Source organism: Larus michahellis, chromosome 23, assembly GCF_964199755.1.
Source record: "Larus michahellis chromosome 23, bLarMic1.1, whole genome shotgun sequence".
In the NCBI taxonomy this organism is placed as follows: Eukaryota; Metazoa; Chordata; class Aves; order Charadriiformes; family Laridae; genus Larus; species Larus michahellis.
Window position 1 is genome coordinate 3,744,246 of NC_133918.1, and position 25,877 is coordinate 3,770,122.

General features: G+C 44.1%; 1 protein-coding gene across 3 annotated transcripts in view; it reads left to right on the forward strand.

The window, feature by feature from the left end:
• Positions 1–10,194: 10,194 nt before the first annotated feature.
• Positions 10,195–25,877, forward strand: part of PTBP1 (polypyrimidine tract binding protein 1) — a 30,798-nt gene continuing 15,115 nt past the window's right edge. Inside the window, exons 1-2 of one of the 3 annotated variants that reach the window (XM_074565373.1) lie at positions 10,195–10,329; positions 14,341–14,371. In XM_074565373.1, the coding sequence (XP_074421474.1) occupies positions 10,322–10,329; positions 14,341–14,371 (39 nt within the window). In that variant the 5' untranslated portion in view covers positions 10,195–10,321. Of the gene's footprint in view, positions 10,330–14,340; positions 14,372–16,163; positions 16,187–25,877 lie in introns of those variants that run through there. The other 2 variants (XM_074565374.1, XM_074565376.1) reach the window with 2 other exon arrangements.

The window sequence follows — 25,877 nt, forward strand, 5'->3', positions numbered from 1 at the left end:
AAAGCAAGAAAATTTAGCTGAAGGCGCCCCCCTGAATTAAACTTAGCTCTGTAGGAAAACTGTTTTAGTTCATGAAAATCATCCTGTTGGCTTTAGGTACCTGCAGTACATGAATAGTGGGGAGTCAGTCAGTGACAGATCTCCAACATTTAAGATATGCCACTGGTTCTTTCCTTTCTAACTAGCCTGATCGTTAGGAGTCTCTTTTGTAAATGTCGGTGCTGTGTTTTTAGCAAGAACACATCTGAATTAAATGGCTTTTAGAAAATGGCCGGTGCGTGTACAGACCAGGTAGCTGTGCATAAAACTGACAGCTCTGCAAACAAGGAGCCTTTTGTGCCCGTGTGTTTTGGTGCTTCGCGAAGGCCCCTGTGGCTGACGCAAAGCACCCCTCGCACACTGCGCTCTGTCATCGCCCTCTGCATTCGCTGCCCTACTATCTGAGCATCTTACCAAATTAAATATTAAACATTCTAAAGGATATTGTGTTTCTTTTGTTCCTTTGGCAACTGAGAGCTCGAGTGCTCTCAATTCTCCCCGAGTTCACATTTTGCAGGTTCATGTCTTAATGTTCTTTTAATGCTTAATTCAATACTCTGGAGTTCCTACTACGCACTCATGTCTGTTACACAGAAAATTTGGTGTACAATCTACTAGACAAGAAGATAAGCTATTTAATGAGCAGACATTTCTCATCAGCATCCAGACCTCAGCCTACAAAGCTGAGAAACGCTGTGGGGGAGAGGTGGATGGGCTGCACAGTGGTGGCTGGGGGACAGAAGCCCACGTTTCTTCATGGCAGCAAGGGTCACACCAAGCCCTGCCACTGATCACAGCGCCAGTTCCTCACATTAGCCCTGGGGAGCACTCTCTTCCAGAGGCCAGCTATAACTATATAAGTACCATAACTATATAAGTAATATTTAAAAGTGGTCAGTCTGTATTAAAACAACCATTCTATGACACTGGATGTAGGCCACCATTTCTTTTCATACACTTCCATCTAGTTTGATCAAGCAAGAGCAACTCCGGTTTTTAAGACTGAAATCAGAACGTTAGATTTCTTAATATTTTCATCATCTGAAAGATAAGCAAGTCTTCATACAACAAACGCAAAACCCTTAGCTTCGGGAGCAAGGCTTCCCCGCACTGTTTCCATTGCACAACATCCTTCAGGACCATATGGGCCAGCAAATAGAAGCCGTCCGCTGCATAATTATGGTACTGACAAACCAATTGAACCTCAGCAGCTGCCGCTGGGGAGATTTCATTCATTCCCAGTATTGCCTTTTAAACTTAAGTGGCACTGGAACAAACACATCTTTGATCCAAGTAGGAAATCATTTGGAGCTTTGTGTTTAATAGAGCTGAAGCCCTGGGAAAATGATGTCTTTATTAGCCTGTATGACAATGCGGGCCTCATGGCAGGCACACAGCCGTTTGGTGTGTCAGTCCTCTTACTTTCTCGGATGTAGATGGACATATTTGCTCTTGAATCAATGTGGAAACAAGGACTTCAATTCAGCTGCACTGGTGAAGTGCCTATAAACGGCGTGCATGACATCAAAAGGAAGTATTCGGGAAGGGAGAGAGGGAGCACAATTTTGCCAGTTCCGAAATAGAGCTGGTATGTCTCTGCGTTTCTGTCTTTGTCTTATTTTATGCCATTTTGGGGTCACTTGTTTCTACCGTATAATCAGGGTGCTGCACACTCAAATACTACAGAGGGATATACGTGGCCGGTATAGTGCTATATACACATTTGTACTTATGTACCTCTCCACGTGTGCATATACCTCTAGATAACAGGACACCTCTTCAAATGTTGCTGAAATTTCTACCAGTACACTTACTGATGTAATCTAATGAAAAATAGTAAAAAAACATGTGAAGAATCCAGTAAGGACAGATTTTGGTGTGCTCCAGGCGTGCATATTATAACCTGCAAGGTTAGAATAAATCCTGCTCTGAATGGAAGCCTAGCGAGGAGGAGGTAGTGGTATGTTGCCAGCTGCGTGGTTGCTGTGAGGTTTTTCTCTCCTGCTATGTATTAGTTGTGATGCTACTGTATGAGCTAATCAGCGCAAGGCCTAATTATGATTATGTTCCTCTTCCTGAATAGAGCGATACCTATTCAGACCCGAGTACATACCTGGGCATATTAACGGGGATATTCTTAAAGGACATCAGCCCTTCGTTGCGCACCACAGTATAGAAGATTGACCCCTTATACTGAGGCAAAAGTAAATATATCTTTGCAAACTTTGCAACAGGAAGCTTACTACGAAAGCAGTAAGATCCATAAAACATTCAGTAATGATTCATGGAAAGTACCCACTAAAAATTCCTAATTCATTCACTTGAAGTAGTTCATTGACTTCGGTTTGGCAATATAGTTAAAGAAGCTGTCTGTGTTTTCTCCCTAAAAAGATAATATTGGGAGTATATTGTAAAATACCATCTTGCTGTTGTTTTTTTTTTTTAAAGTATTCCCCTGGATCCTTCAGAAACTACTTAAATGCTTCATTTCTTAGAAAGTTGCTTTACAAATACAAGTAAGAGAGTTCCCAACAAAACCACTTTATCTTATTTGCCAGTGGAGGTAATTGTAAACATTATCAATCTAAATATTACTCTTAGCTACAAACAATTATATCAACTGAGAAATGGAAGCTGGCTCACACGCAGCAAAACCCGAGGTGTTTACAGTATGAGAGCGAGCAGCTTGCAGACACACGCATCTAATGGAGAATTTCTAGATGCTCTGCGTGTCTATCTCTATCTCTTTTAGGGCCCCTTTTTGCATTTAAATGAACTGTGCTCAGACTATGAAATTCCCGTCTGGAGTCATCTAGCATCTGTGTAATATCCATTTAAAAGGCAGATGCAATGGGAGACAACCTGAGGACAGAGGCCGTAGGTGAGGAGCTAGCGTTTCAGTGAACAATACCCAGCCTGACAGGTGAGCGATGGAGAAGCTTTAGAAATAATGCATGGGCTCCAGCTCCCCACCACAGCCCTCGGTGACAGTGCTGCTCGCCTGGTACCTGCCGTCTCATTTACCATTGATCTCTCTTACAGTGTCAGCTGCGCTGCTGGACGAATGAGTATAAGACAGCGGCGCGATAACAGACTGGGGAAAACCAGGTTACTGGTGTGCTTTTGAGAGCAACAGGCACTAGGGCTTTGTTTCTGTGAGTTATGCAGAACCCTCGAGGTTCCCGCGTGAGCGAGACCTCTATGAAAACCTGCTTGCTGAGCCATCGAGACCCCTTAAGTGGTTTATCAGGAAACTGGCACCATCATTAGAGGGTAATAAAATAAAATCATTGTAAGGAAATGAAAGAGCATTCCAGTCCGTTTCTGAGCAGATTTGTAGCAGAGAAAGCGACTGAACTGCACTAATCTTTCATTGCAAAAAATGTCCTTGAATAAAGAAAAAAGAAATGTAGAACTGCAGCTACAGAAGAGAAATGATGTTTCTTTCCCTGCCCTAGGATAGCAGGGGGAGATGTGCTTGTAAGGACGGTTGTTTGTATAAATAAATGTTCATTCTTGGCAGTGGAATGCAAACTATGCTGAAGGGCTGGAAACAGACCACTTTGTAAAGCTGAGGCCAGAGTAAGGGAAAGATGAAGCGAGGTTGTGGGGAGGAAATTCACATTCATTTTTAGCAACTTGGAGAGTTTCTCAAGCATGTTTGACATTTTTAATTATGCTGATGTAGAGCCTATTCCAAGGACAAAAGAAGTCAGGATTACAGGATAAACAATTAGGAAATTTCATACCAGCCGGCTAGGGGTAGTGTTGCCTGTGGGTCTGGAGACTTTGCTGAAAACAGGGAATCATCTTTCATACTTTCTAGACAGATGGAATTTGAGTGTCTTGCAAAAATCTTCACCTAGGTCAGGAGACTCAGGTCGTGGTCTTACGAACTTGTACCAAAGGCGTATTTTTTGATAGCCCACATTAGACAGGAAAAAGATTAGTCTGAACCGCTGCTATTTGTCCAGGCTTTCCTGCGAGATTTCCTGAGAGGGTAGGAAACAATCTTGCTATGTTTATGTCAATTGTCTCAGAGCCTGTAACTTTACAATGGAAAATAAAACTGAAATTTCTCATGGAGAATAAGATCAGCTCTATGGTATCAAATCACAGAGTAATGGCCTGTTTGTCTGTTTTCCATGCTCAGAACATCCTGCATCGTGACTGCAGCATCTCCCTTTACGTGTGTACCCGTGGAAAAGAGCTTAGTGTGCTTGCTCACCCACCTTCCTTTCCAAAGAATTTGCAAAAAAATGTACCTGCGTTATAGTTTCTGTGTCAAGGGTGACATATATGGCATTGGAATGGCACGAGTTTCCCATTTGTTGTTGAGCAGAACTGTTTGGGAGAAATCCCAGGGGAGTGGTTCCTTATGCGCCCCTGCTCTCTTTGCTCGGAGCCCCTGCTCCGTGTGCCCAGGCGGGGGCTGCTGCTGGCGCTCCTGGGGCGAGAAGAGTGAATAGGAACCTGCATTCTCCTTGAGATAATGGAAAGTCGCAGAGGAGGTATCCAGCTTTCGGGCATGAATAAATCATTGCGGGTATGAATTATTCAGTGATCATCCCTACAACATGTGCTACATTCAGACTCAAGAGGCAGTATCCCCATTGTGTGGGTTTTCTTCCCAAACATTACAGATGTATGACAGGCTAATGAATCTAAATATTCAAATGAAATGATGGGAAACAAGATTAAAAGAATAATTTAGAAAACAGCAGTAGAAAGCTGCTTGCAAAAGTTGTGATACCTCAGGCTGGCATTACAATGGCCAGACAATCTTTTAAGTCAGTGCATTGTTGAAGCAAGCTGTCCACAACAGTTAGAGTCATAATGTGAAGTATGAATAAATAGCGGCTGAGGAAATTGGAAACACAGGTTGGAGGAAAGAGCTGGAATTATGGACACATAAACTGACCCAGTCTTCTAGTAACCTGTGCCTAACACAAAAACCAAATGCCAATATGCAATCTCGGTAGCACTTATTAAGATAATTCAGAATTTCTAGGCTCAGATAGGTGTTGTAAGATCAGTATCTTTGCCCTATGGTGCTTTTTTTACCATTCCATTTATTATGAGCTGAAAAGGGTTGAATTAGGAGAAGAACTGGGTTGCAATGACTGGAAGGATGGCACTGTTAAATCTGTGTCGCTGTAATTATTTCAATTCCACAGCCCAGAATCACAGAGCCGATGGGCCAGGTAAGCAGGGGCAAGCCACGATCCCTAAGCAACACGTGCTGACAGTTTATTATCGTAGCAGGCTGCAGCGAAGAGTTGCAGTTCTGGTGTAAGTTGCAGGGGGTATAATCAAACCATAGATTAATCCACAGCACTCCAACACAGACTGGAAGGAAAAAAAAAAAAGTCCTCTCCTCAATAGCCAGGAAATGGCTGGTTCATCCTTCACAGGAAATGAGTCACCCAAAAGCATCGGGCGAGGAGCAGCGCGACAGGGAAGTTCTGAAATAACATGGACTGATAACAACAGAATAACGCATACAGATAGGTCTCTCATTTTGTCACAGCTCAGAAAGAAAGAAAGAAACATAAAATAGGAGCTGTTGTGATTATACTTAAAATTTTAAGTTGATAGAACTACTTGCAGCACAAAAAATACCTGTAGATGCAGTTTGGCAGTGCTGTTAAAAAGTGAAATCAGAGCGCGCAATGGCAGCACTAATAAAAGCTCCAGGTGCTTTTCAACTTTGTCCCTGGAAGGGAGGCCTCACATTGCTGGGGTGGCACAGCTGTCATAAAGATCCAGCTTCGGGAACTTGTAAACTGGTTTGATGCATTTACTTCTGTTTAACACTGAAGGTATATTAAGCTCAATTCCAAAGCAGTTTATTTATCTATTATCAATTGGTACACCTTTTGATAATACTTTATGCTGCCAAACTCTTATGGACCAGTGGAAAAAATACTCCCCTTGCTAACGATGTATACTACTAACGATGGATGCTGCTTGTAAAACCACAGATCCGCAGTTAAGAAATGAACTTTTCCCGAGCACTGGAACTAACACAGCCAGCTCTCCAGTGACCCTCTGTGTACCCACCCCTCTTCCCCCAGTAACGCCAGCTTTCTGCTTGTGCGGCTTATGGCTTTTACCCGTGGTGCTGCTGGTCCCTCTCCCTTCTGCCTGCCTTGGGCATGAGCTGAGCGAGGAGATCCCCGTGTTCTCAGCGGTTCTAACCCCCTCTGAACCGACTGCCCCATCAGAAGCCACGTGTCTTTCTGTTAGACTGATAAAGGCAGCAGCGAGTTTGCTCCTTCTCTGCTTGCTCTGGACTAACCATTTCCAGAGCTGTGATGTGGCATCGTGAATGATGCACAAAAGAATGTTCTGGCATCCGAAGATGTTGCTAAAGCTGCAAATACTCTTTTAAACAAAACAGCCGTGTTAATTGAAAGGGGCTTAAAATAAATAAAAGCAACAAAAAGAAGCAAAAGTATTTGAAACACACCCTGCCCCCCAAGTTTCTTTGGGACTATACTGGTAGGAAAGTTATATACGAGAGAGTTTCCTGGTTTAGGACCTTGCAGGGTACTGTGAATAACGGGGGAGGAGGGGAACTTGCAGGAAAACAATTGTCATTAAAACCAGTATCGAGGATATAGCATTATGCACAGCAGTTCGGGTTCCTGAACAGAGACCATATTTTAGGAGGTTTCTTGTTCTCAAGTCACCTACAGAAACGTTGGGTGGAAGAGGAAGGAGAAGGGGGGGAAAGAAACTTTGCTAGTTTGCAAAGGAATATAGTTACGTAGTACAGGCTTCAGAGCTATTTTAAAAATACAAAGGGAAAAAGGCAGGAAAAGGGTCTTTTTTGTTTCAGAGGGTTTTTCTTCCCTGCACGGTAAATTAAATTCAAAGAGATAACATAGGCAGGAAGGGCTTAAAAAGAGAAAAACCTGGGTGTGTCCCACCAAGGCCTTTCTAGCAAGTGAGTAACCGGAGCTGGGGAGGGTGGGACGGGTTTGCTGGATTGTGCAAAAGAAGCTGATTCATATTTTTTTTTCCCTTCTCCCTCCTCTTTTTTTTTCTTTTTTTTCACATGGGTATTTTCATGTGGGTTTCTTTTTCAAAACAAACAGAAAGATATACAGATGTTTGTTTTCAGTTTTGAGTTTTGTTTTGGTTTTTGTTTTTTGTTTTTTTTTTTTTGTATAAAGTATTATTTTGTTCTTGAATGCATTTTCCTGTTTGGCCCAGAGAGTGACTGTGCAATACCCAATAGTATCATTAGTCAGTTTGCTACCACAGTATCTGAAAAGATGCTGCCTAAAAAATTGTTAGTATTACAGGAAAATGTCTGATAAAATGTAGCACAATCAGCATTTCTGCTAGAATTGTGGAAAATCTGAGTGAGCTTGCATGATCCTTAAAAGAGTCTTTTAAGCTAGACCACAATTGCACAGGAGAGCTCTTTGAAAAGTAATAATTCTTTGATGGCATCCACCTGTGTTTGCTTTCCCAAAGGTATCAGAAAAGCAGCTGGGATATCTGCCCAGGCAATAAATGAATGTCAATACTCACTAGAAAATCAGATATTGTTCTTACTAGTGATCAGTATCTAGCATTAATAATTTTTTTCAACGCCTTTGTGTCATGTTCAGGGTACCTTTCTTTAGGGTACGCTTCTTTACAAGTGGACCGAAACATCCCATATTAAAATAAAATGAATGACTGTCTCCATACCATCCTCCACTCTGGGGGGATTTCTTACTTACAGTCTATAAAACAGATTATTTTGAAGGGGAGATGAAGTGAAACACCTCCATGGGAAATATAGCTTAAAATAGACATAGCTCAAGAAAGTGCACTGTGGCTTGTGAGATGGGAGTTAAATTCCTGCTCTGCTTTGATCAAATCACTTTATCTCGCTGGCTCTCAGCTCGGCAACTCTAAAGTGGATCGCATAATCCCATCATTTTCCCATTCTTTGCCTCATCTAAGTTGTAAATCTCTTATCTGTGGAAAAACCTGAGCCTTTCATATGCAGTACCTAGTAAAATAACTTTGGTTTCAGATGGGGCCTTTAGTCGCCCGGAGCAATAGGCAAGAACATACTTTTCCTCCATTTTAAACGTCACTGCTGGAACAAGGGCCAAATGGCTGGGAAGCCCAATAAACCAAAGACAGGGAAATCGGAGCTACCAGCTCTTGGTAAAATCCAACCCCAATGGAAGCTCTTGTGTCTCACAAACGGTGACAAGAGTGAGGCAGTAAGTTGATATTTGGTCCTGGCCAACAAAGTATCTGTGCATTGCCCCACTTTCTGAGTAAATAAGGCATCTGGCCATACAAACCAACATAGTAATACGTGTTTGGGAGAAAATAATAGATGCTTTCACTTCTTTCTTTTTTTTTTTCCGTATTCATGTGTCTAGTGTACGCTTCAGAAAGAAATGAGAATATAAAATGCATGTCTGTACCTGTCAAAGTTATCTGGCATTAAGCAGAAACACGGGTTTCTGGATAGGACTGCAAGGATAAGACTCCAAATTTCATTTGCACTAGATTTTTAAAATCTTTTTCTGAACCTTCACATATGTACCCCTGACACGGCTGTGTTACAGCTCAGGTGCTTCCATCAGTGGCACTCATCTATATTAGAGTTTTACTGTTTACCACTAACAATAGAGGCGGATTGTCAGAATTGTACAAACGTTTTCACAAAAATGTCAAAAGTGGGTGTGCTGGTGAGGTACGAAGGATCCTTTCTACAGTAAGACCAGTATTACGTTGCCTAGAAACTCTCAAAACAGGGTTGCAGCTAATGAAGCCAAGATCAATGTGGACTGGACATCTGATATTTGATTCAGTGCTACACAAGGGACTTGTAGCGAGGTCTGGGACAATTAATTCTTGTGCTGCAGTCAACAGATAGGGTTATGACAAGCAAGGCAAAGAAAATGAGTAATTGCTAGTCCAATTCCCAGTGAGCAAATACTGTCTATATTTAAACAGAGACAAGCAGCATTTCAACCACGGGAGCAAACTGCTTTACAGAACGATGTTAGTGGAGAGGAAGGAGCAATGTCCTGGTGGACAGGAGGACGATCCCCGGATCCTGGTCCTCCCGTGACGGTTCCTGCCCAGGAACAACATAAATGCACCAGCACTGGCTACAGCAGGACCAGGTGGACACTTGCGTCTCCCTTATATTTTTTTAGGGGCCTTCATCTTGTGGCACATGAATGAGCTCAACCATTCTTCTGAAGGGAGCCACAGAATGTATTTAGCACAAGTAAGTCTATTATAGTAGGCTTAAATTTACTATAGATAGCTCAGCACCTGAAAAGGAAATCTTTTAGAGGTTTGACAATCCCCAAAGATAGGAAATCCATGGATTTTACCTGAATCTGTGCAGAAGACCTACAGGCAATGGCATTAATAGTGAAACAAGCTTATCCAATTAACCACTGAGATCCACCTGACTGGAAAAAGAGCTGTTTTGATCAGCAAACGGTGTCAGGACTGTAACTTAGGAAAAATATTATCCTGATGCCTGAGCAGAGCAGGTACGTACAATGTCTTACCTCACAAGTTCTCTCTCTCTCTCTCTGTCTCACCCACTGGGTAATCTTTATCCTTAAAACATTTACTGCAATTAAACAAACTTTATCCTGTACCTTAAATAAAACTTCTAAGTGCTGCCTAGCGCCACTAAAAGTCCCCAGACTGGCAGTGCCAAATAATTAACCTAATTTCGGCGAGGCGCCCCGCTGTCCCTCACTCGAGATGGCACCGGGCAGGAGCGCGCGGCTTCCCTGCCCGTAGCCAATATGGCGGCGGCGCCGCTCCCGCGGGCCCGGGCCCCTGCCCGCGCCGCGGGTGACAACACAATGTGCGCGTTGGCGGCCTTGCCCGTACTCAAGATGGCGCCCAGGGCGGTGATCCCATGCCCTGCCCCCACTCAAGATGGCGGATCCGTGTGGCATCTCGGCATCCTTCCCGCTCTCAAGATGGCTCCTCCCAACCGTCTGCCTTCGCCTACCGAATCGCGCCGCGCACCAGCGCTTCGCCCCGCCCCTCGCCCCGCCCGCAGCCAATGGGCTTCGCGAGGGGCGCCAGGGCGCTAACCCCCGGAGGCGGGCCATCCCCGCCCCTGCTATCAAGATGACATCTCTGATAGCCAATGGTGCGTTGGCGCGGGTGAGGCGGGCCGGGCGGCGCCGCCATTTTGTGAGTCTATAACACGGAGCGGTTGGGCTCGTTCCTGCTATTCCGGCGCCTCCACTCCGTTCCCGACGGGTCTCCTCCGTGTGCAATGGACGGGTGAGTCCCCGCTGGCCCGGGCCTCGGCACGGCCGGCACCGCGCCGGGGGCCGGGGCGCAGCGCTGCCGGCTCCTTCCCGGGGTGCGGCGGAGGGGGGAGAAGGCGGCGGAGGTGCGGGACCCGTGCCGGGGGCCGGGGCGTTACCTGAGGGGGGGCGCCGCGGGTGCGGCCGGGCGGCCCGGCGGGGGCGAGGCGAGAAGGGGAGGGGGCGGTGACGGTGACCGGCGGTGTGTGTGGGGGGTTCTCCTGCGCGGGCCGCCCTCCCGGAGCCCCTCGCCGCGGGGGGTGAGGGAGGGGGTGGCGGCTGCTCCGCGGCCGCCGCCCCGGCGCGGCGCCTCGTGTGGGCCGTGCCCTGCTCCCGCCGCGGGGAGCAGCTCGGTGCCGGGGGTCCCGCCCGGGGGAGGCCGCCGGGGCGGGGCGGGGGGCGCTCCGGGGTGGGTGGGGGGGCCGGGAGCGGGCACACCTGGCCGGGGGGGCGCGGCCGATCCAGGCCGCGGCCGCGCTCCCATTGTCTGGGGACCTGGCGCGGGGGCGGGGGGGGGGGGGGGTCGGGGGTGTGTGTGTGTTTGTTCCCGGATTCCCTTTTGTGCGCGGTTTTTCCATCCGCACGGGTGCCGCAGCGCGTGCCCGGCAGCCGCGGGGCTCGGGGCGCCCGGCCGCACCCCCGCCTTCCGCGGCGGAGGCGGCACCTGGGCCGGGGCGGGGAGCGCAGCGCTTCTCCCGGCCGCCCCCGGACCCCTCCGGGACAAAACTCTCCCCCCCGCGCCACCGCGGGACTTGTCCGGTTCTTGCGCTTTTATCGTGGGCAGCGTTGATTGCTCTTTAACCACCGCCTCATCCGGCGTCTCGCTTCGCAAGTGTTTGCTTTTAAAACTCATGTTTTTATCACGGCAGCCCTGTCAGCAGCGAGGTCTCCGCAGTTCTCTCGTCTCTTACGGCGTATTCCTTTAGCGATCTGATTTTTGTTCTTCTAGGGCCCAGTAGTTAAAACACTTCCAAAGGCCTTCGAGTGAGCAGTTTGTTTTCCCAAAGCCTTAAAGTCCGGGAAGCCCAAATTAGTGCCTCCTGCTCCTCGCCCCTGGACACCGGGCTGGTGGCATCAGGTGTAGGCACACGTCTGGGGGTTTTACACACTGCAAAGGTGCTGTCTCAGTGGTGTTTTCATCTAAAAAAAAAAACCCAAATAATAGTGTATTACATTCATTTTTACAGTCCAGGGTGCGGTTCAGGTTGCTCTGCTTCTTTTAACAAGTTGCTCATCATGTTGAATGATATTTAAAAAAAAAAAAAAATCTTCAGCATGTGTGAGACCGTACATTCTAATGGCAAAAATCAGTTTGTTATCAACTGTCTTCACTGTTGTTCGTAGCAAAGCTGATTTATTGTGTATGTTAAAATAGTTGTGATTTTAATGTAGAAATTTTAGTATAGCATATGAGTCTTAATTATCCATTATCGTCCGAAGATCTTGGTGCATGATCTCTTTGCCCTGTGGAAGCTGTCTCCTGTTGGAACTTCCAACGCTGCTTCTGAAAATGGTTTTATGTTTTTGACGAGCTGGCAGTGAGTGGCCTCTCTGGCTACAGGCTGCTTCTCCTGCCTGAAACGATGTGGAGCTGTGCTTTTCAAATGATGCCGTTTGCATAAGTTGCTTTGTTAAAACATGCAAGGAGTTCGTATGGGAAAAGTCTGCTTTGGAAAATGACCCAGAGGTTTTACTGGTGCTGCTTAATTTTTCCTCTTAATGTGTAGGAATTATCCCATTCCCTGTAAAAAGTAATTTTTATGAGAGGCTTTGTTGCCGATCCTTTTGGAAAGGAGGAAAGTTTTAATCCCCTACTGAAGTTTGACACAGGAGAAGAGAATGAAGCTTAAGGTGTGATCATTTGTTGAGGGGGGGTGTGAACTGGAAGCATGTTGCACACTTCTTGAATAAAAATTCTTAAATACTGGTGGTGCTTGTTTCGTGTGGTATTTGTTATCAAGGAGGTTACAACAATATTCCAGGAATCAATAATTCTTGGCAAATAAAAAAAAGCTCTTCCTGTTGGATAATTTTAAATACTATCCCCTGCTAAGGCTACTTTATGTAAAACGTTTCCTGTGTGTGAGGCCCACAAGAGGAACAGGAAGTAAGAGAAATTGCTCTGGGGTAAGTTCGAGAGTTTTGGAAACTTGGGAGATTCCCTGTTTTTACTCTGCTTTCTGGAAAGAACCTTTTTTTAAGGTTATGAAAATCACTGGGTTAAGGTATGTGTTTTAACTGAAGAAATGTGTACTCATGGAATATTTAGTAATTCTAATAGAATGATTGTGATTCTTTAAACTGATACGTGCAGATGGGTTTAATTAGTTCATTACTGCTGGCCCTCAAAGTGCAGCAAAACCCATCTGTCTTCGTTGGTGACCAGACACCAGGGGTTGCAGTGCCCCGGATCCTCATACAGAGCGTTCTTTAAGTAGTTCACTTGGGTGTGGGGGGGGAGAGAAACAAACTATCGCGTGGCTTCCTGGCAGCAGCCATTGGATCGGGCTGTGACTCCAGCTGTAAAGTGCTGGGTTATGATGACATGGCAGGTTGGTTTTGAGGAGGAAGTGCGAGGAGCTGAGCTGGCTTAAACTTGTGTTACGGCTTATTTGTGGAGCTGGTGAAATATGAATGACTTAATCAGTTCAAGCAGTATTTAATTCCTTGAGAAGCAATGAATTGTTGCAGGAGGGTAGGGAAGGAAGAACTAGTAAATGCAAGTTCTCTAGTGTTAAATCACTTTGTAGAATTGTTCTTGGGTGCTTCAGATTTCATATTGCTGTTTCGGAATGACTGCCCTGCCTTCTGCTTCTCTGCCATGTTTCCCTGAAGTTGCTGCAGGTCTGTTAGCCAGCCACTTGTGGATCCTTTACTCTGAAATTATGGTGAGCCGTTTGAAAGATAGGCGTTGCAACAGGCAGTGCTGCATATATGTCAGTCTAAAATGATCATTTCTGCTCTTATTTTTACATTGCTGCTTTACAGTGGTTTGGAGTTTATATAAAAAAAAATAAATCTTCAAGTGCAAGGGTATAACTGAAATCGTTAGAATGTCTAGAGCACTCCCACAAGAGACTAATGTGTAGGTACTGTAATAGTCTGGAATGTTACCCAGGTACAACAGGCTGAGGTGCAGACAAGTTATTCTGATTCCATCAATGAAAGCAGCTGTTTGTCGTGGTATATAATGGTCACTGCTGGTGAGAGCTGGCATGAGTTGCTGGAGGTACAACTAACCTGATTTTTCATGCTAGTTGATCAGGAAGTCTCATTTCAGGAGGTTTAAGCATATGTGGTAGAGATTAAAAACTGGTTTTTCCTTCAGATCTGTGTCAGGGGAAAAATATTATTTGTTTTCCGAAATGGAAAAGAATGGATAGAGGAATCTTGTGGACAGCCATGCCCCAGTCTGGGAGCTGCTGGGCTCTCTCTTTCTCCTGGCACTCTGTCGGTCTGGTAGGGGGGACCACCCTTCGCCTGGTGCTGCTGGGGCTCTGGCGTTACTGGTCTTCACTGGCGACTTGGTAATTCTGCTAGAGATAGTGTCTTTACAGCCTTGCAGAGGTTACTCCTTTGAATATAAGGTGCTTAAGAAGTGCAGAAGTGGATATTGGTGATGGAGTTGACTCTTGACACTTTTGCTCTGGGTTAGTCAGAGGTGGTGTTGGAATTGCATCCCTTTCCCGTGAGGAATGCTGGGCTGTGTTAACTGTGGGTTTTGGTCTTAGTCCCCCTGGTACCCTTGCAAAAAGAGCCAGCTCCACTGTAGGAAGTGGCAGAGCTGTGGTTTTCTAGCACTGCTGGGTCTTGGGTCTCCACCATCACCATCTAATAATTTTTCTTTGTATAAACTGTCCTTGGCTCACTCGCAAAGACAACTGTGCACTTTGACTTGCTTTTTTCTTACTACTGTAAACTATGCTGGATATTTGTGGCAAACCTATCTAACTTTTTTTAATCCTTTTCTTTCTTTTTTCTACAGCATTGTCCAAGATATAACAGTTGGTACAAAGGTAGGCACTTCTCACTTTTTCTCTCTTTTTACACTGCTCAGCATCTGACCTAGTTTTAGCCTCACCAAATGTAGATCTTCACCTTTAAAGGGTTATTTCTGGTACCATGTAAATTGGTTTTAACCAGAAGGTAATTTAGTTTCATGTGCATTTAAAACTTTTATTATGGCTCAGCATTTGCTCTTGGCATTTGGACATTGATTATCAACTGTCAGAAAAGAACTTTACTGCATTTAGAAACAGCCCTTTCCCCTACTAAAATGTCAAGCCATCCTTGTTGTTTGTGTGCTAGACAATGCTTCTCAATGGAGAAATTGGTCCTTTCTTTTTTGAGAACTCTATTTCCTTTGTTTATGTGAATTCCTGTTCAGTTATATGTCAAAAATCCTTCTACCGCAAAAAATGGAGTGTTTAGCTGTTGATTTTTATCTCTTGCGAGTACAGTAAATATGACCTTTACCCTTCTAGTCTCAGGTTTTCAAAGTGCAGACTTAGCCCTGAAACTCAAAGTGCTGACAGGAGCCTCCTTATCTGCTGTGGGTGGTAGTAGGCTGTTGTGTTCACAGGATAAAAGCTCATTCCTGTGAAATGTTGAACTGGAATGTGCGGGATGGACTAGCACTCCTTCATGTATTAAAGGGTTTTCATTTTCCTTCGTGAACATTGTAGCTAATGCTCTGGGATCAGGATTACAGTAAGTTCAGCCCTGTGAGTTCTTTTTATTAGATAGTATGTGTGTGAATGTTGGCCCTCAAAGTAGTCATCTGACAGCTCTTTAATGGCCCGAATTGTGTGTTGTTAGCGTCTTCATTATTAACTAAGAGTAGAGTTGCATGTGGCGACTTGAATTGGCTGGTGAAGTGATGCAGTGTGTGATAGCACTAATTTGAAGTAGAGCCGAGTGTGCGCAGTGTGTGCTCTGTTAGGTCTGCGTGAGTGAAGTGGGAGCATTAGAGAGAATTTGCTCCTAGACAGCAAATAGGTTTTGGTATTGGAAGCACAAGATTTGATGTGGTTGCTGTTAGGCATAGGCATGTTTATTAGTGCTTCAGGGTTTCTGAGAAGCATTAAACACCTAAAGAGGCTCTACCTAATGGCTGTGGGGGAAGGGTTATTCTAACTTTTCCTCATATGAGAATCTGGAGTTTGAATTAATCGTAGTGCTGTGATAGTGTCTGGTTCTGGTTGAGGACGCTATCTGCTGCGAGGAGTTCGGTTTGCCATCGGAGGAGGAGGAGGAAAGGCTTCAGCCTGGGAAATAAGGTTGGTTACTAGTTCATAACCATTATAAAAGGTGGACTAAGTCATCCCTTGACTACTGTTAAGCAGTTTGATACAGCATGTAGTAACCTGATTAATTTAGGTAAAAGTCCCCTCAGTTGGTTTTAGCAATGTGTAATTTGCAGCTTTAGGTTTCTGCAGCTTTAAGAAGTAGTTTTATATAACTAAACTTGACCAGGAAGCTTCTGAAACTGTAATTGTAGTCCTCAGTGAATCTTGAAAAGCTTCAGGATGTGGTATTGCATGCCTCATCACTCCCATCTGGGGGAGTGATTTCAGGCCCTCGTGCAGTAAGGTCAGATTTCTAAAACAAGGACTGGGAGAAATCCCATCTGAGTGCTTTCACTCCTAGCACAGGACAGAACTGTAACCACGATTTTGCCAGTTGTACAGTGGGGTGGGGAGTGGTGAGACAAAACCCTGCATCAAAAATGAGGTTTCTTGTCAAGTCAGATGAGGCAGGTTTTGAGAAAGTTGAATCAAAATTTAAAGAGTGGCAGAAGCAAAAAGGAAAATTGAATCATCTTGATAAAGGTAAGTCTTAAAATTATTTTCAACATAACCGTGTTACTGATTATGTTTAAATAAGACATTGAATATGCCAGTGTAGAACATGCGATAGAAGTATGTTCTTTAACGCTATGGTGTGACATGTTGTGCATGTCGTGGATGTGCTTAGGTATGTTAGAATCCTGTTTGCACACAGTGAAGGAGAGTGACGGCTTCTCTTGCACCTGCATCCTCTGTGTGGGTGGGTGCAGGTCAGCTACCTCCAATTTCCCCCTACCCTGCTGTTTCTGTACTACTTCAGGTCCTCTGACTGGAGGGCTCTTGCCTGGAGAGAGGTACAGGCACCTCTGTTTCAAAAAAACTGTAATCAAATCCTGTATCAATTGCTTCTTAAAAATACTTAACCTCTATGGTAAGTGTAAAACCTCATTGGCCGCAGCTTTTTTGAAATTTTGGTGTTGCTTTTCTGTGTGGCTTCCCCTTGAATCTGCCTTCCTTTGGTTTGCCAGTAAGTAGCTTGAAGGGACTGCAGAAGGTTTCTTTAGCATCACAGAAGCGTTTCAGTGTGGTCTTTGCTGAAATAATTGCAGTAAAGCTCTGTCTATCCATCAGCATTTGTTCCCTGGGGCATCACTGAAATGGCTTCAAGGATTAACTGATTCCCCCCCTTCAGAAGCAGATGTTCTTTATAATTGCTTGATAACTTAAAATAATGCTGTGGAGCTGTAGTTGTGATCTACTGACTTCATAAAACATACTCATAGAAATGAGATTCAGGTGGAGATAAAACTACTTTGTTAGTGTCTGTTCTGAAAGCTGTGCTCACAGGAGAGTTTGCTGGCTGAGCTTCTAAATTAGACATGAAAATTTGAGCTGGAAAACTGTTTTTAATCAGAGGTGTAAACTTACTCATTCTTGCCGTTCATGTACGAAGAAGGTAGGAGTGGTACTCCATCTGGTTTGTTAAGGTATTAGAGGATTACAGTCCCCAAAAGCTGTCAGCTCTTGTCATACTTTAGGCAGTACGTTACTGAGACACCAGTGGACCTTTTCAATGTTCTGTTATTGACTAGAATGTCCCAAAGCTGGAGAATTCTCAGACAAGGAGGAAAAGTGCCTGTAACCCAAAAAACAATGCTGAGGAAATTATCAGAGGTAATTTACAGTGGCCTCTTGGTTATATTCCTGCTGTAAGTGGTTGCTAAGTCTAACTATGAAATTGAGGACTTTGTGAAAGTATGTATCAGTTTGCTCTACTTTATTGTTTTAAAAGACAGGGTGCTGGCACTTTTTTTTGATTTTTCTCACATCCTTAGTTTACATATTAAGGGTCCTCACACCCACTTCTATTAACCGTTCTGAGATCTTTGTTATATTTAGGTTCTGTAACTTAATAAGTCCCCAGGTGTTCTCATGGCTTACTTCATGAGCACTGTACTGCCTGATGGTCTTGTTTCTAATCAGGACGGTAATTGTTGGAGCCATTCCTGGGTTTCACATTTAGCCTGGTCCACAGACACTTCACTTTAAAGTGTGCGAATTTGTTTAGGAAGCTCATTACGATCCTGGTATGGGGCTCTTGATGCACAGCCTTCTGGAATGTCCTGCAGATTAGAAACACATGATTTAAGTCTTATTTCTTCCCATAATTTCATTGGTGTCTGAAAAGGAAGGAAGTGTGGCCTTAAGATGGAGGCGCTGTATTTGAAGTCTAAGATACTGGGTCTGACCCCTGCAGTTGCCTCTTCTAAGTAATTTGATCAAGATCACTCTCTGTATCTCCTTTCCCTTTAATTTGCCTAGATATCACTGTCTCTTTAAGCTGTAATGGCCTCTGAGCGGGGCTGACTTACTAGAAAGAATATGAACTATGATAGATCATTATTCTTTATGCAAAATGGCATTTCAGTGATTGAAAAAGTCTCAGGATAGTTTAGGTGCTGAATAATCTTGTAGTTTCTTGCTTAAGTTGGGCTTTTTATTGAAAGATGATGCTTCCAGGAAAAAAAAAGTACACTTCTGTGGCATTTGAAAAGTTAATTTTTAAAACAGGGTTTGCTAGAGTGTGATACAGGCTGACTGCATAGAAGTGATTTGTGATCAAGCCAGGATCTTTGCCATGGGAACAGTAATTATGGCTTCAGGCAGCAGGCCAAGAATGTTGTGAGGAAATTCCAGTCCCCTCCTATGGCTTTAGTTAGAGGCTGCAACAAGCTGGCTCTTGTGGCCTCGAACAGGCGTGATCACACATGTCAGCCACATGTTGGTAGCAGGGGCCATGGATGGCTTTCGGCAAGCATTGTGTCAGCTAGATTTGGTAAATAGCTCGATCTAATCTGTGTTAGTGTTGCATACAGGTTTTATGCACCTGTCTCTTCAATTTATGGGTACCTGTCCTTTGCAGGGCAATTGATGAGCTTCCTCTGGCTGGGTTGTGAAAGCTGGTTAATTCTGTATTGTGTTTAACAGGAATTTAAGCTATTGGTTGAAGCACAGATGCTAGGCAAGATTGCTACCACGGGTTTATCAGCTATTAGGTCTGTTCAAAGCAGTTTCTCCATCACATCGCATGTGGAAGGTAGCTCAAATAACTTGCGCTTGGAAGGGAAACAAGATGAAAATGAAATTGTGTGAGACTTCCTAGCAAATTATCAGTTAATAAAATGGTTGTAGAAAATATTCTGGTTTAGCCTTGGGCCTACTTTGCCCTCGATCTGTGAGGATTTAAAAAATAGCAAAATATTTAACACACCTGAATTTACTCAACTTTGTCTTTTTAATCCCACAAGTGTAGGGTCTCTGAGTCACTGACATCAGTTTCAAGTATTGTCAAACTAGAAGATGTAGATGTGCTGGTGCCACATTTATCGCACTAGCAAGAAGAGTAGACATTATTTAATGTCAAATTCTGTGTGCTTCTGATATAGCTGTCTTTCCAGCTTCATATGAAAACTTGTTGAATGCTGTGCTTAGTTCAGCAAGTGTGTGTTGGTAATCCCAATGTAATGATTGCTCGCTGTTTGCCAAAGCAGATTGTAGTTATTACACAACTGCAGTTTAGATGAGATTGAATTAGCATGGAGTTCCTTCTAAACTTGCGTCTTCCATTTGCTGTTTTACAGATCTGGGCACAAAATGTTCTTTCGTAGGTTCCATTTCCCCAAAGTGACTCATCTGGCAGGATTTCTTTCTGATAGTATTTGTACTAAGCTTTACCAAGGACCTGTGTGCTCTGCTGTGGTGATGTAAAAAGCTCAAGGTTGCCTACTAGTTAAGTTTCAGCTTGGGAACAGGGTATCATAAAGCCTGGGTGTGTGCTACCCTACAAAGCCAGAATGACTGCATTACTGCAGTACTTGGAGTTTAGGAATTTTGGGCTATTTAAAATGGCCACACCTTTTATTTGCTCAAAGGGCAGGTTTGTTTGGCAGGGTGTCTCCATAGCAGCAGGGAGAAGGGAGGGGATGAGTGGGCTGAGGATCCGGCTCTGCTCTCAGGCAGTGTGTGCTCAAGCTCCTAATGCATCTTATTGCAAAATCTCCCATTGGGTTGTACGAGCAATTGCTTCAATGTAGCGCTGAAGCTTCTAGTGCCTTTTAGGAACTCAAAAATCTATCTGTGTGCTATAGAAATGGTACCAGCTCTTGTGGCAGTACATACAGTAGGAAGATTTTCCTAAGCACTAAATTCTTTGCAGTGCTCTGACCAACTAACCGAGTTTCAAAGATGCTAAAAGCGTGTGCGTGTACCCAGTATGCTATTGTGAATCTTAGTGGGAAGTTTACCACACTGGCTTTTTTGCAAAAGTATTAGACTAAATCTTGTCTAGACAAGAGCGAGGTTATAACAATTTTGAAAGCCTCAAGTGGTAGGTGACACATGTTTGCTGGCCCCGGCTGAACACAGTAGAGTTTAAAAACTGAGTGTATACTCTAAGCCTGCCAGATAGGCCGGTGCCTCCTCCACACGTTCACTGTATCAATGAAATATGCTGACTGCTGGGTTGGGTTTAATTGGATAAGTGACATGGGGGTTCTGTGTTTGAATTGGTATGTAAAAATCAGCCCTGAGCAACTTGGTGAACTAAATTGATTTCCCCCCTGCCTTACTTTTGGTTCTGGTCGGGTGATAAATTGCATGTCTCAAATGGGCAGAGCAGAGGAGTGAGTGCCATGCAGTGTTCATAGCAGCTACTTAGAGCCGGTGGGACAGCAGTGTCCTACGGGGCTCAGCAGCCACCCCAGAGGCTGCCATCCTCAGGAGCCTGTGTATTGATCGTAGCTCTCCAACTGTACTAGGACTGATGGAGGACACAGTTGTGTTGTGTGTTCTTCAGACATGTTTTCACAAAAAGGTTGACTCATGCTTTCTGTTCATGACCCAAATTAGAATGTTTCTTTTCTCACAGCTCTACCTTTAAATGCCTTTAAAAGAGTGTTGGAGGCAGGAGGGGGGAAAGAGAAGCGGGGGGCGGTGCGGGGGTGGGGTGTGTAATGTGAGGGTGCCTTGCTGGAAGTGAGTTTTCCATGGAAGACAAGGAAAACTGGCATCCTTCTTCCTAGTAGGTTAAATTTAGTTCCATTCCTGGCTCTTGAATCTCTCAGCAGAAAATGTTGGAATGTAACATGAGTGTGAATGATGATGTCATCAGACTGGATTTCTCTTATTAGTTTCTTCACAAAGTGATTTGAGCTGTGAACTGAAGTATCAAAGTACATTCTTCCATTCCTCTGGGACTGGACTCGGGCAAAGCCCTTGAAGCATATTTCAGAGACGCTCAATTCTTTTTGTGCTCCAAGAAATTTTTTTTACTGCTTATATCAGAATGAAGGGTTTGTGTGAGCTTCTCCATGATTTGTGTGTCATTTTGTGTGTCAAATATTACAGTGGTCTTTTTACTGAGTCCAAAATCTGTACAAGTGGAGGGACAGTGGAGCAGAGGAGCAATGCTTGCATGCTCTGGCCAGGCAGAGCTACAAGACTTCTGGCAGAGGTTTTTCATCTGAACTTAAGAAGAGCAGACCAAGGATTTCTAGCAGTACAGATCTTTTTGCGGTTTATTTTCAGAGGAGGTTTCCAGGTGCAGCTGTGTTACCTGCTTTGCTTTTTGTGAGTGCATGTTGGCTGCTGGCCTGTCTGCCTCAGTCTTTCTTTTCCCTTGCAAGGAGGAGGGATGCTGCTATCCTTGGTCTGTGTAAAAATTATTACAGCCGTGTGGGGTGCTCCATGTCCGAAGGCAGAGAATGCTGCTGCTATGTAGGATTTCCTCAGTAAGCCAGGGAAAGGAAGCGTTTTTTGTAGATCTTCGGCCTCGCTGGCCTTTCTAGTCCTTGTCCTCTTCTTTTCCATATGCCCTTTTTGCCATTGCTTTAATTTTGCTTTCTGCCTGTAATACTTGCTGCTTTCTGAAAATTGATTGTTACCACGTACTATCACCCGTTTGTTTTGAAATTAATATTTTTATGGTTGTTTAGTTTGTATTTGTACAGGCAGAATGCAGATGATTTATTGTAATCCACTTAAAATAACTGACTAGATCTTAAGTAGATAAAGGATTATATAGGACAGCTGAGAATTTCTGTAGTGCTTCTAGGTGTGCTGGTAGAAGAAGGGAACTAAAGAAGTGTTGAGGAAGCATGGGTGTTTATCAGGAAGCATGGGTGCTTATCAAATTACTGCAGTGTGAGCAGTGGACCTTCTGCAGCCAGGAGTGTGGCAGAAAAGGGAGGTGGCTGTCACAGAGACGCTCCCCGGCAGTGCTTTACCTGGTGGTGGCGTGACTGCAGTGGCAGGGACAGCCTTTCCCTGCCTAGGTACGGTCTGGCAGTGTAACTTCCAAAGTGGGATTTGCGCTCTGTAAACAGGAAGAGGAGATTTGTTAGTACAAATGAAGAATTTTTTTGTAGAGCAGTGTTACTGCTAGCATGCTGTTGCTCCTGTTAATCTCATCGTAAAAATACCAGCTGCAAAAGAATTAGCTAAACAGAAATGTCAACATAAATTAATGCCTCTTGCAAGCAGGGATGTGAACTTCAGAATCTGAAGAACTGCATTTTGAACGAAGGACTGCGCAGCTGGGCCTCCCCGGGGTAGTTGGAGAATAAAAAAGGTAGAAAAGTAGTGTTGTGGGTTGATGCTGGTGAGCAGCCGAGCACCCACGCAGCCATTTGCTCGCCTTGTCCCCTTCCCTGGATTTGCAAAGCTTTAAACTTAAATAAAATAATATAATACTTCAGAATCAATAGCTTTTGCACTGTCTTTTCCAATATAATTCCAAATATCCAACTGTTGGTGAGAAACTCTTCCAGACCTTTTAAAACCAGGCTCACTGTGATTCCTCTGGCTCTACAGAATCAGGATACTTGGTGTGGAGCGTTTGAGTTTATAACATTGTTTTCAAGCTTATTCATAGATGATAACATGTACGGAAAGAACAGACACTGCAGTCTGGAAGGAGATAATGGCAGTTGCTGCAAGTGTGGAGACAGACGATTGATACAGGCTCTTGCCCGAGTTCCCAATACCCAGTGCAGATTCATTGAGCGCTTGTTTTCAGTTTGCCTCGGGGCAGATCATTCCAAAAGCAAGTGTCAATACAGATTTCTTGTGGTTATCTGAGATCCGCTCCAACAGTAACGGAAGGAGGGCAAATGCTGATGAAAAGTCATAGTTGATGGAACTTCCCCGCGTGGGAGGAAGGTTGGCAGCACGCTTTGTGCCGTGGAACCCCTGGGTATGCTCCCCCTAGGCTTGCGCTCCAAAGCCCCAGTCTTTTAAAGGCAGCCTGTGTGGAATAATTGTGATATAACTGTACAGTACTATGTATGTACTGTCTGTAAACTTCCTTGTGTAGAGAAAAGACCTTGGAATAATTGTAGTTTTCCAACTGCTGCAGTCTTCCCTCTTCGTTTGCATGTACTTCCAGCTGGGAAGCTTACAAATTGACTGCTGCTTCTTTTGATGTCCAACAATCATCCCCCTCTGCCTCCTGGCTCTGGTCACAGCGGGCAGCATAGACTGTCTCCAAGATAAGAGGGGAGTGGATTTGAAATTGCTCTTTCATTAAAGAAACATCGACATGTGGAAACCAGCAGCAATGAACATTCCTTGTCAAAGTGCCCTGCAAGTAAATTTTCAAATATGTGAGAAAATGTTTATTTTAAACAAGCCATTAGGAAAGTTAAATTCAGGGAATTTAAATTCTTTCCATAATAGTATAAATGTTTGTTTTTCCAGTTTATAGTTTCCTAGTGTTGCTTCCATGAGAGCCAAATATGTGGCTTGTTCTCCTGGTGTTTCCATGATGGATTGCAAGGGCTGCCTGAGTGTGCTTGCACAGACACATTGATTTATACTAGGAGTGCTGGAGTTCTGTATGTTCAGAAATTTACACGTTTTTATTTAAGAACACTTTTTTAAAAAGTTTAAGGCCCATTAGGGCCCGATGGGAGGGGTTTCATGAGGCCAATAAACATTGTCTGCATTGGTAGGGCTTTTGTTTGCTGGTGGGTGGTTCTGTTAATCCCTGCCGGTTGTATCCTGGGCCACAAAGCCAAGCCCTACCTGTAGTGTTTGCAGCAGCCCCAGCACGGCAGCGTTGTTACGGTAAACTGGTGGGCTTTTAGCCTTGGAATCATGCATTAATTTGAGTCATCAAAAGGATGGGATCACAGTCTAGTAGCCTCCCAGACTAGCTCGCCTCTCACTGTACTCAGGAACCCAAGTACTAATTAGAACAGCTGTTAAAAGGCCTATTTCTAATGACTGCACCCTGCTAGAAGGAGCCCTCGCTGGGTGCCCATAGCCTTTGTGGAACCTGGTCAGTGCTTGCAGGTGACCAGCAGCAGCCCATGAACCATGGTTTTGGAACCTGGCCTAATTTCTCCTATTCGGGACATCAAAGTCCTTGAGCCTGTCTTTGAAGAGCTAGCAGTGAGTAGTCAAACAAGAAATTCAAGATTTGAGGGGGAAAGAAAAAGAAAACCAAAACCTGTGTCTGTAATTCGGTGTTGTGGGGCTCTCGTGTGACCTACTTTTCCAACCTGTTTGCTGGAGCAGAGAGCTTTTGTTGTCGCGCAGATACTGTTTCTGCAGGTGCCACCAGATCTAGGGCATGGTGAAGGCAGAATTTCTGGTAGCCACAGTGTGGAGCGGGGTATGTTTGCCTTGAGAGGGGTGGGAGTTAGCCAAGGCAGGGATGAGCTCTCTGCTTTTTCTCTGCTGATGAAAGCGTTTTAGTGTGGCGTTTCTGTGTAAGAGTAATGTAGAAAACTCTGGGAAAGTGATTTCATGTGTTCGATTTATATTATATTTGCTCAGAGTTTACAGTGGGATTTGAGGTCTTCTATGTAATTTGTTTGAAATTAAGCCATACTGATTTTAAGCTGTATTATGTATGTAAGTATAGATTGTGCTAAGAAGTAATTTGTATTTGTTTTTGCTATTGTCTTAGTAGTATTTTTCATACTTCCGACTTGGTTTAAACTAGCCTCGGTCAGTTGAGGTAACTTGGGTGACTTTCCAGGGGATGCTGTGATGAATTGAAACACATACATTGCATACAGTAATCTATTCATAGATGCGTTTGGCTTTATTTGCAGGGAATGGAGGAGAAGTGCCAGGCTCCTGCAATTCAATAACTTTGTGTGAATAGAGGAATCATACCCACAACTACTAAAAAGCCTAGAACAAATGCATTTCTGTAATTCTGCAATACCTGTTTTTTTAGGTAGTCTAATTCTAGTAGAAATTCGTTTTAGAATTTTTTGTCAAATGTTTTCTTCCTCCGTAGAGTTGAAATGTACAGTGCTGCAGTAAGAAAAATCAAAGAATCAAGTTGTTGGGGTATGCTGTGCTACTCACAGCTTTTTTGGTTTGTAGGTAGCCACCTTGACTTTACTGTAGAACAGCTCCTAGTGCCAAAGGCAGTAGAGGATGGGATTACAATGGCTTTTGTACCTCTGGTACTTGGGTTTCTCTGCTTCAGGAAGCTAGCCTGTCTTTTGACTTAAGTGCATTTAACCTAGACTTTATGGTACTGTTGTCCTAAAAGTTGTTGCTGCTGTTCTGGGGATCGTGGCTAGAAAACAACAGACCAGTGATCAAATTATTTTGTACTAAAATCTAAATTATTATATGTCAGCCTCTTTCTGCTGTAAAGTAGCTCTTTACTAGTAGCTTTACTTTCCTGATTTGCCCCCTCTTTTTGGTGTAGGGAGGGGAAGAGATCCATTTCTTTCAGGTCTCAGTTTCTCCACGTTGCTTCTTCTACTTGTAACTGGAAAATACACATCTTTGGTTCATAATTGCCAAGTCGTATACTAACAGCTTGGGCCAGTTTCTGATAACTTGTCTTTTGCTTAAGACTTCTTTGCTCCTGGTAACCCCCAGTAAAATAATCTCTGTCCTCTTGATGAATGCCAGGAGGCCTCTCTCTGTTTGGCTGTTCCTGATCAACTACAGTATTGTTCTAGCTTAACCTAAAAAAAGAAAAACTTGTCTGATATGAGTAGTCCAAAATCCCTTTTGTTGGATACAATAGGAAAATGTGAATATCAGTGCACGACGCTGCATTTAGTGGCTTCAGACAATTCAGCAATGCTTCATCTTTTAAGATTCCTAATGCTTAGCTGAAAAGAGATATTGGATAGTGCTACTCAGTTACTAAATTGGATCTTGCTTATCTTTAATTTATGGTGGAGGTGGGGTTCACTGC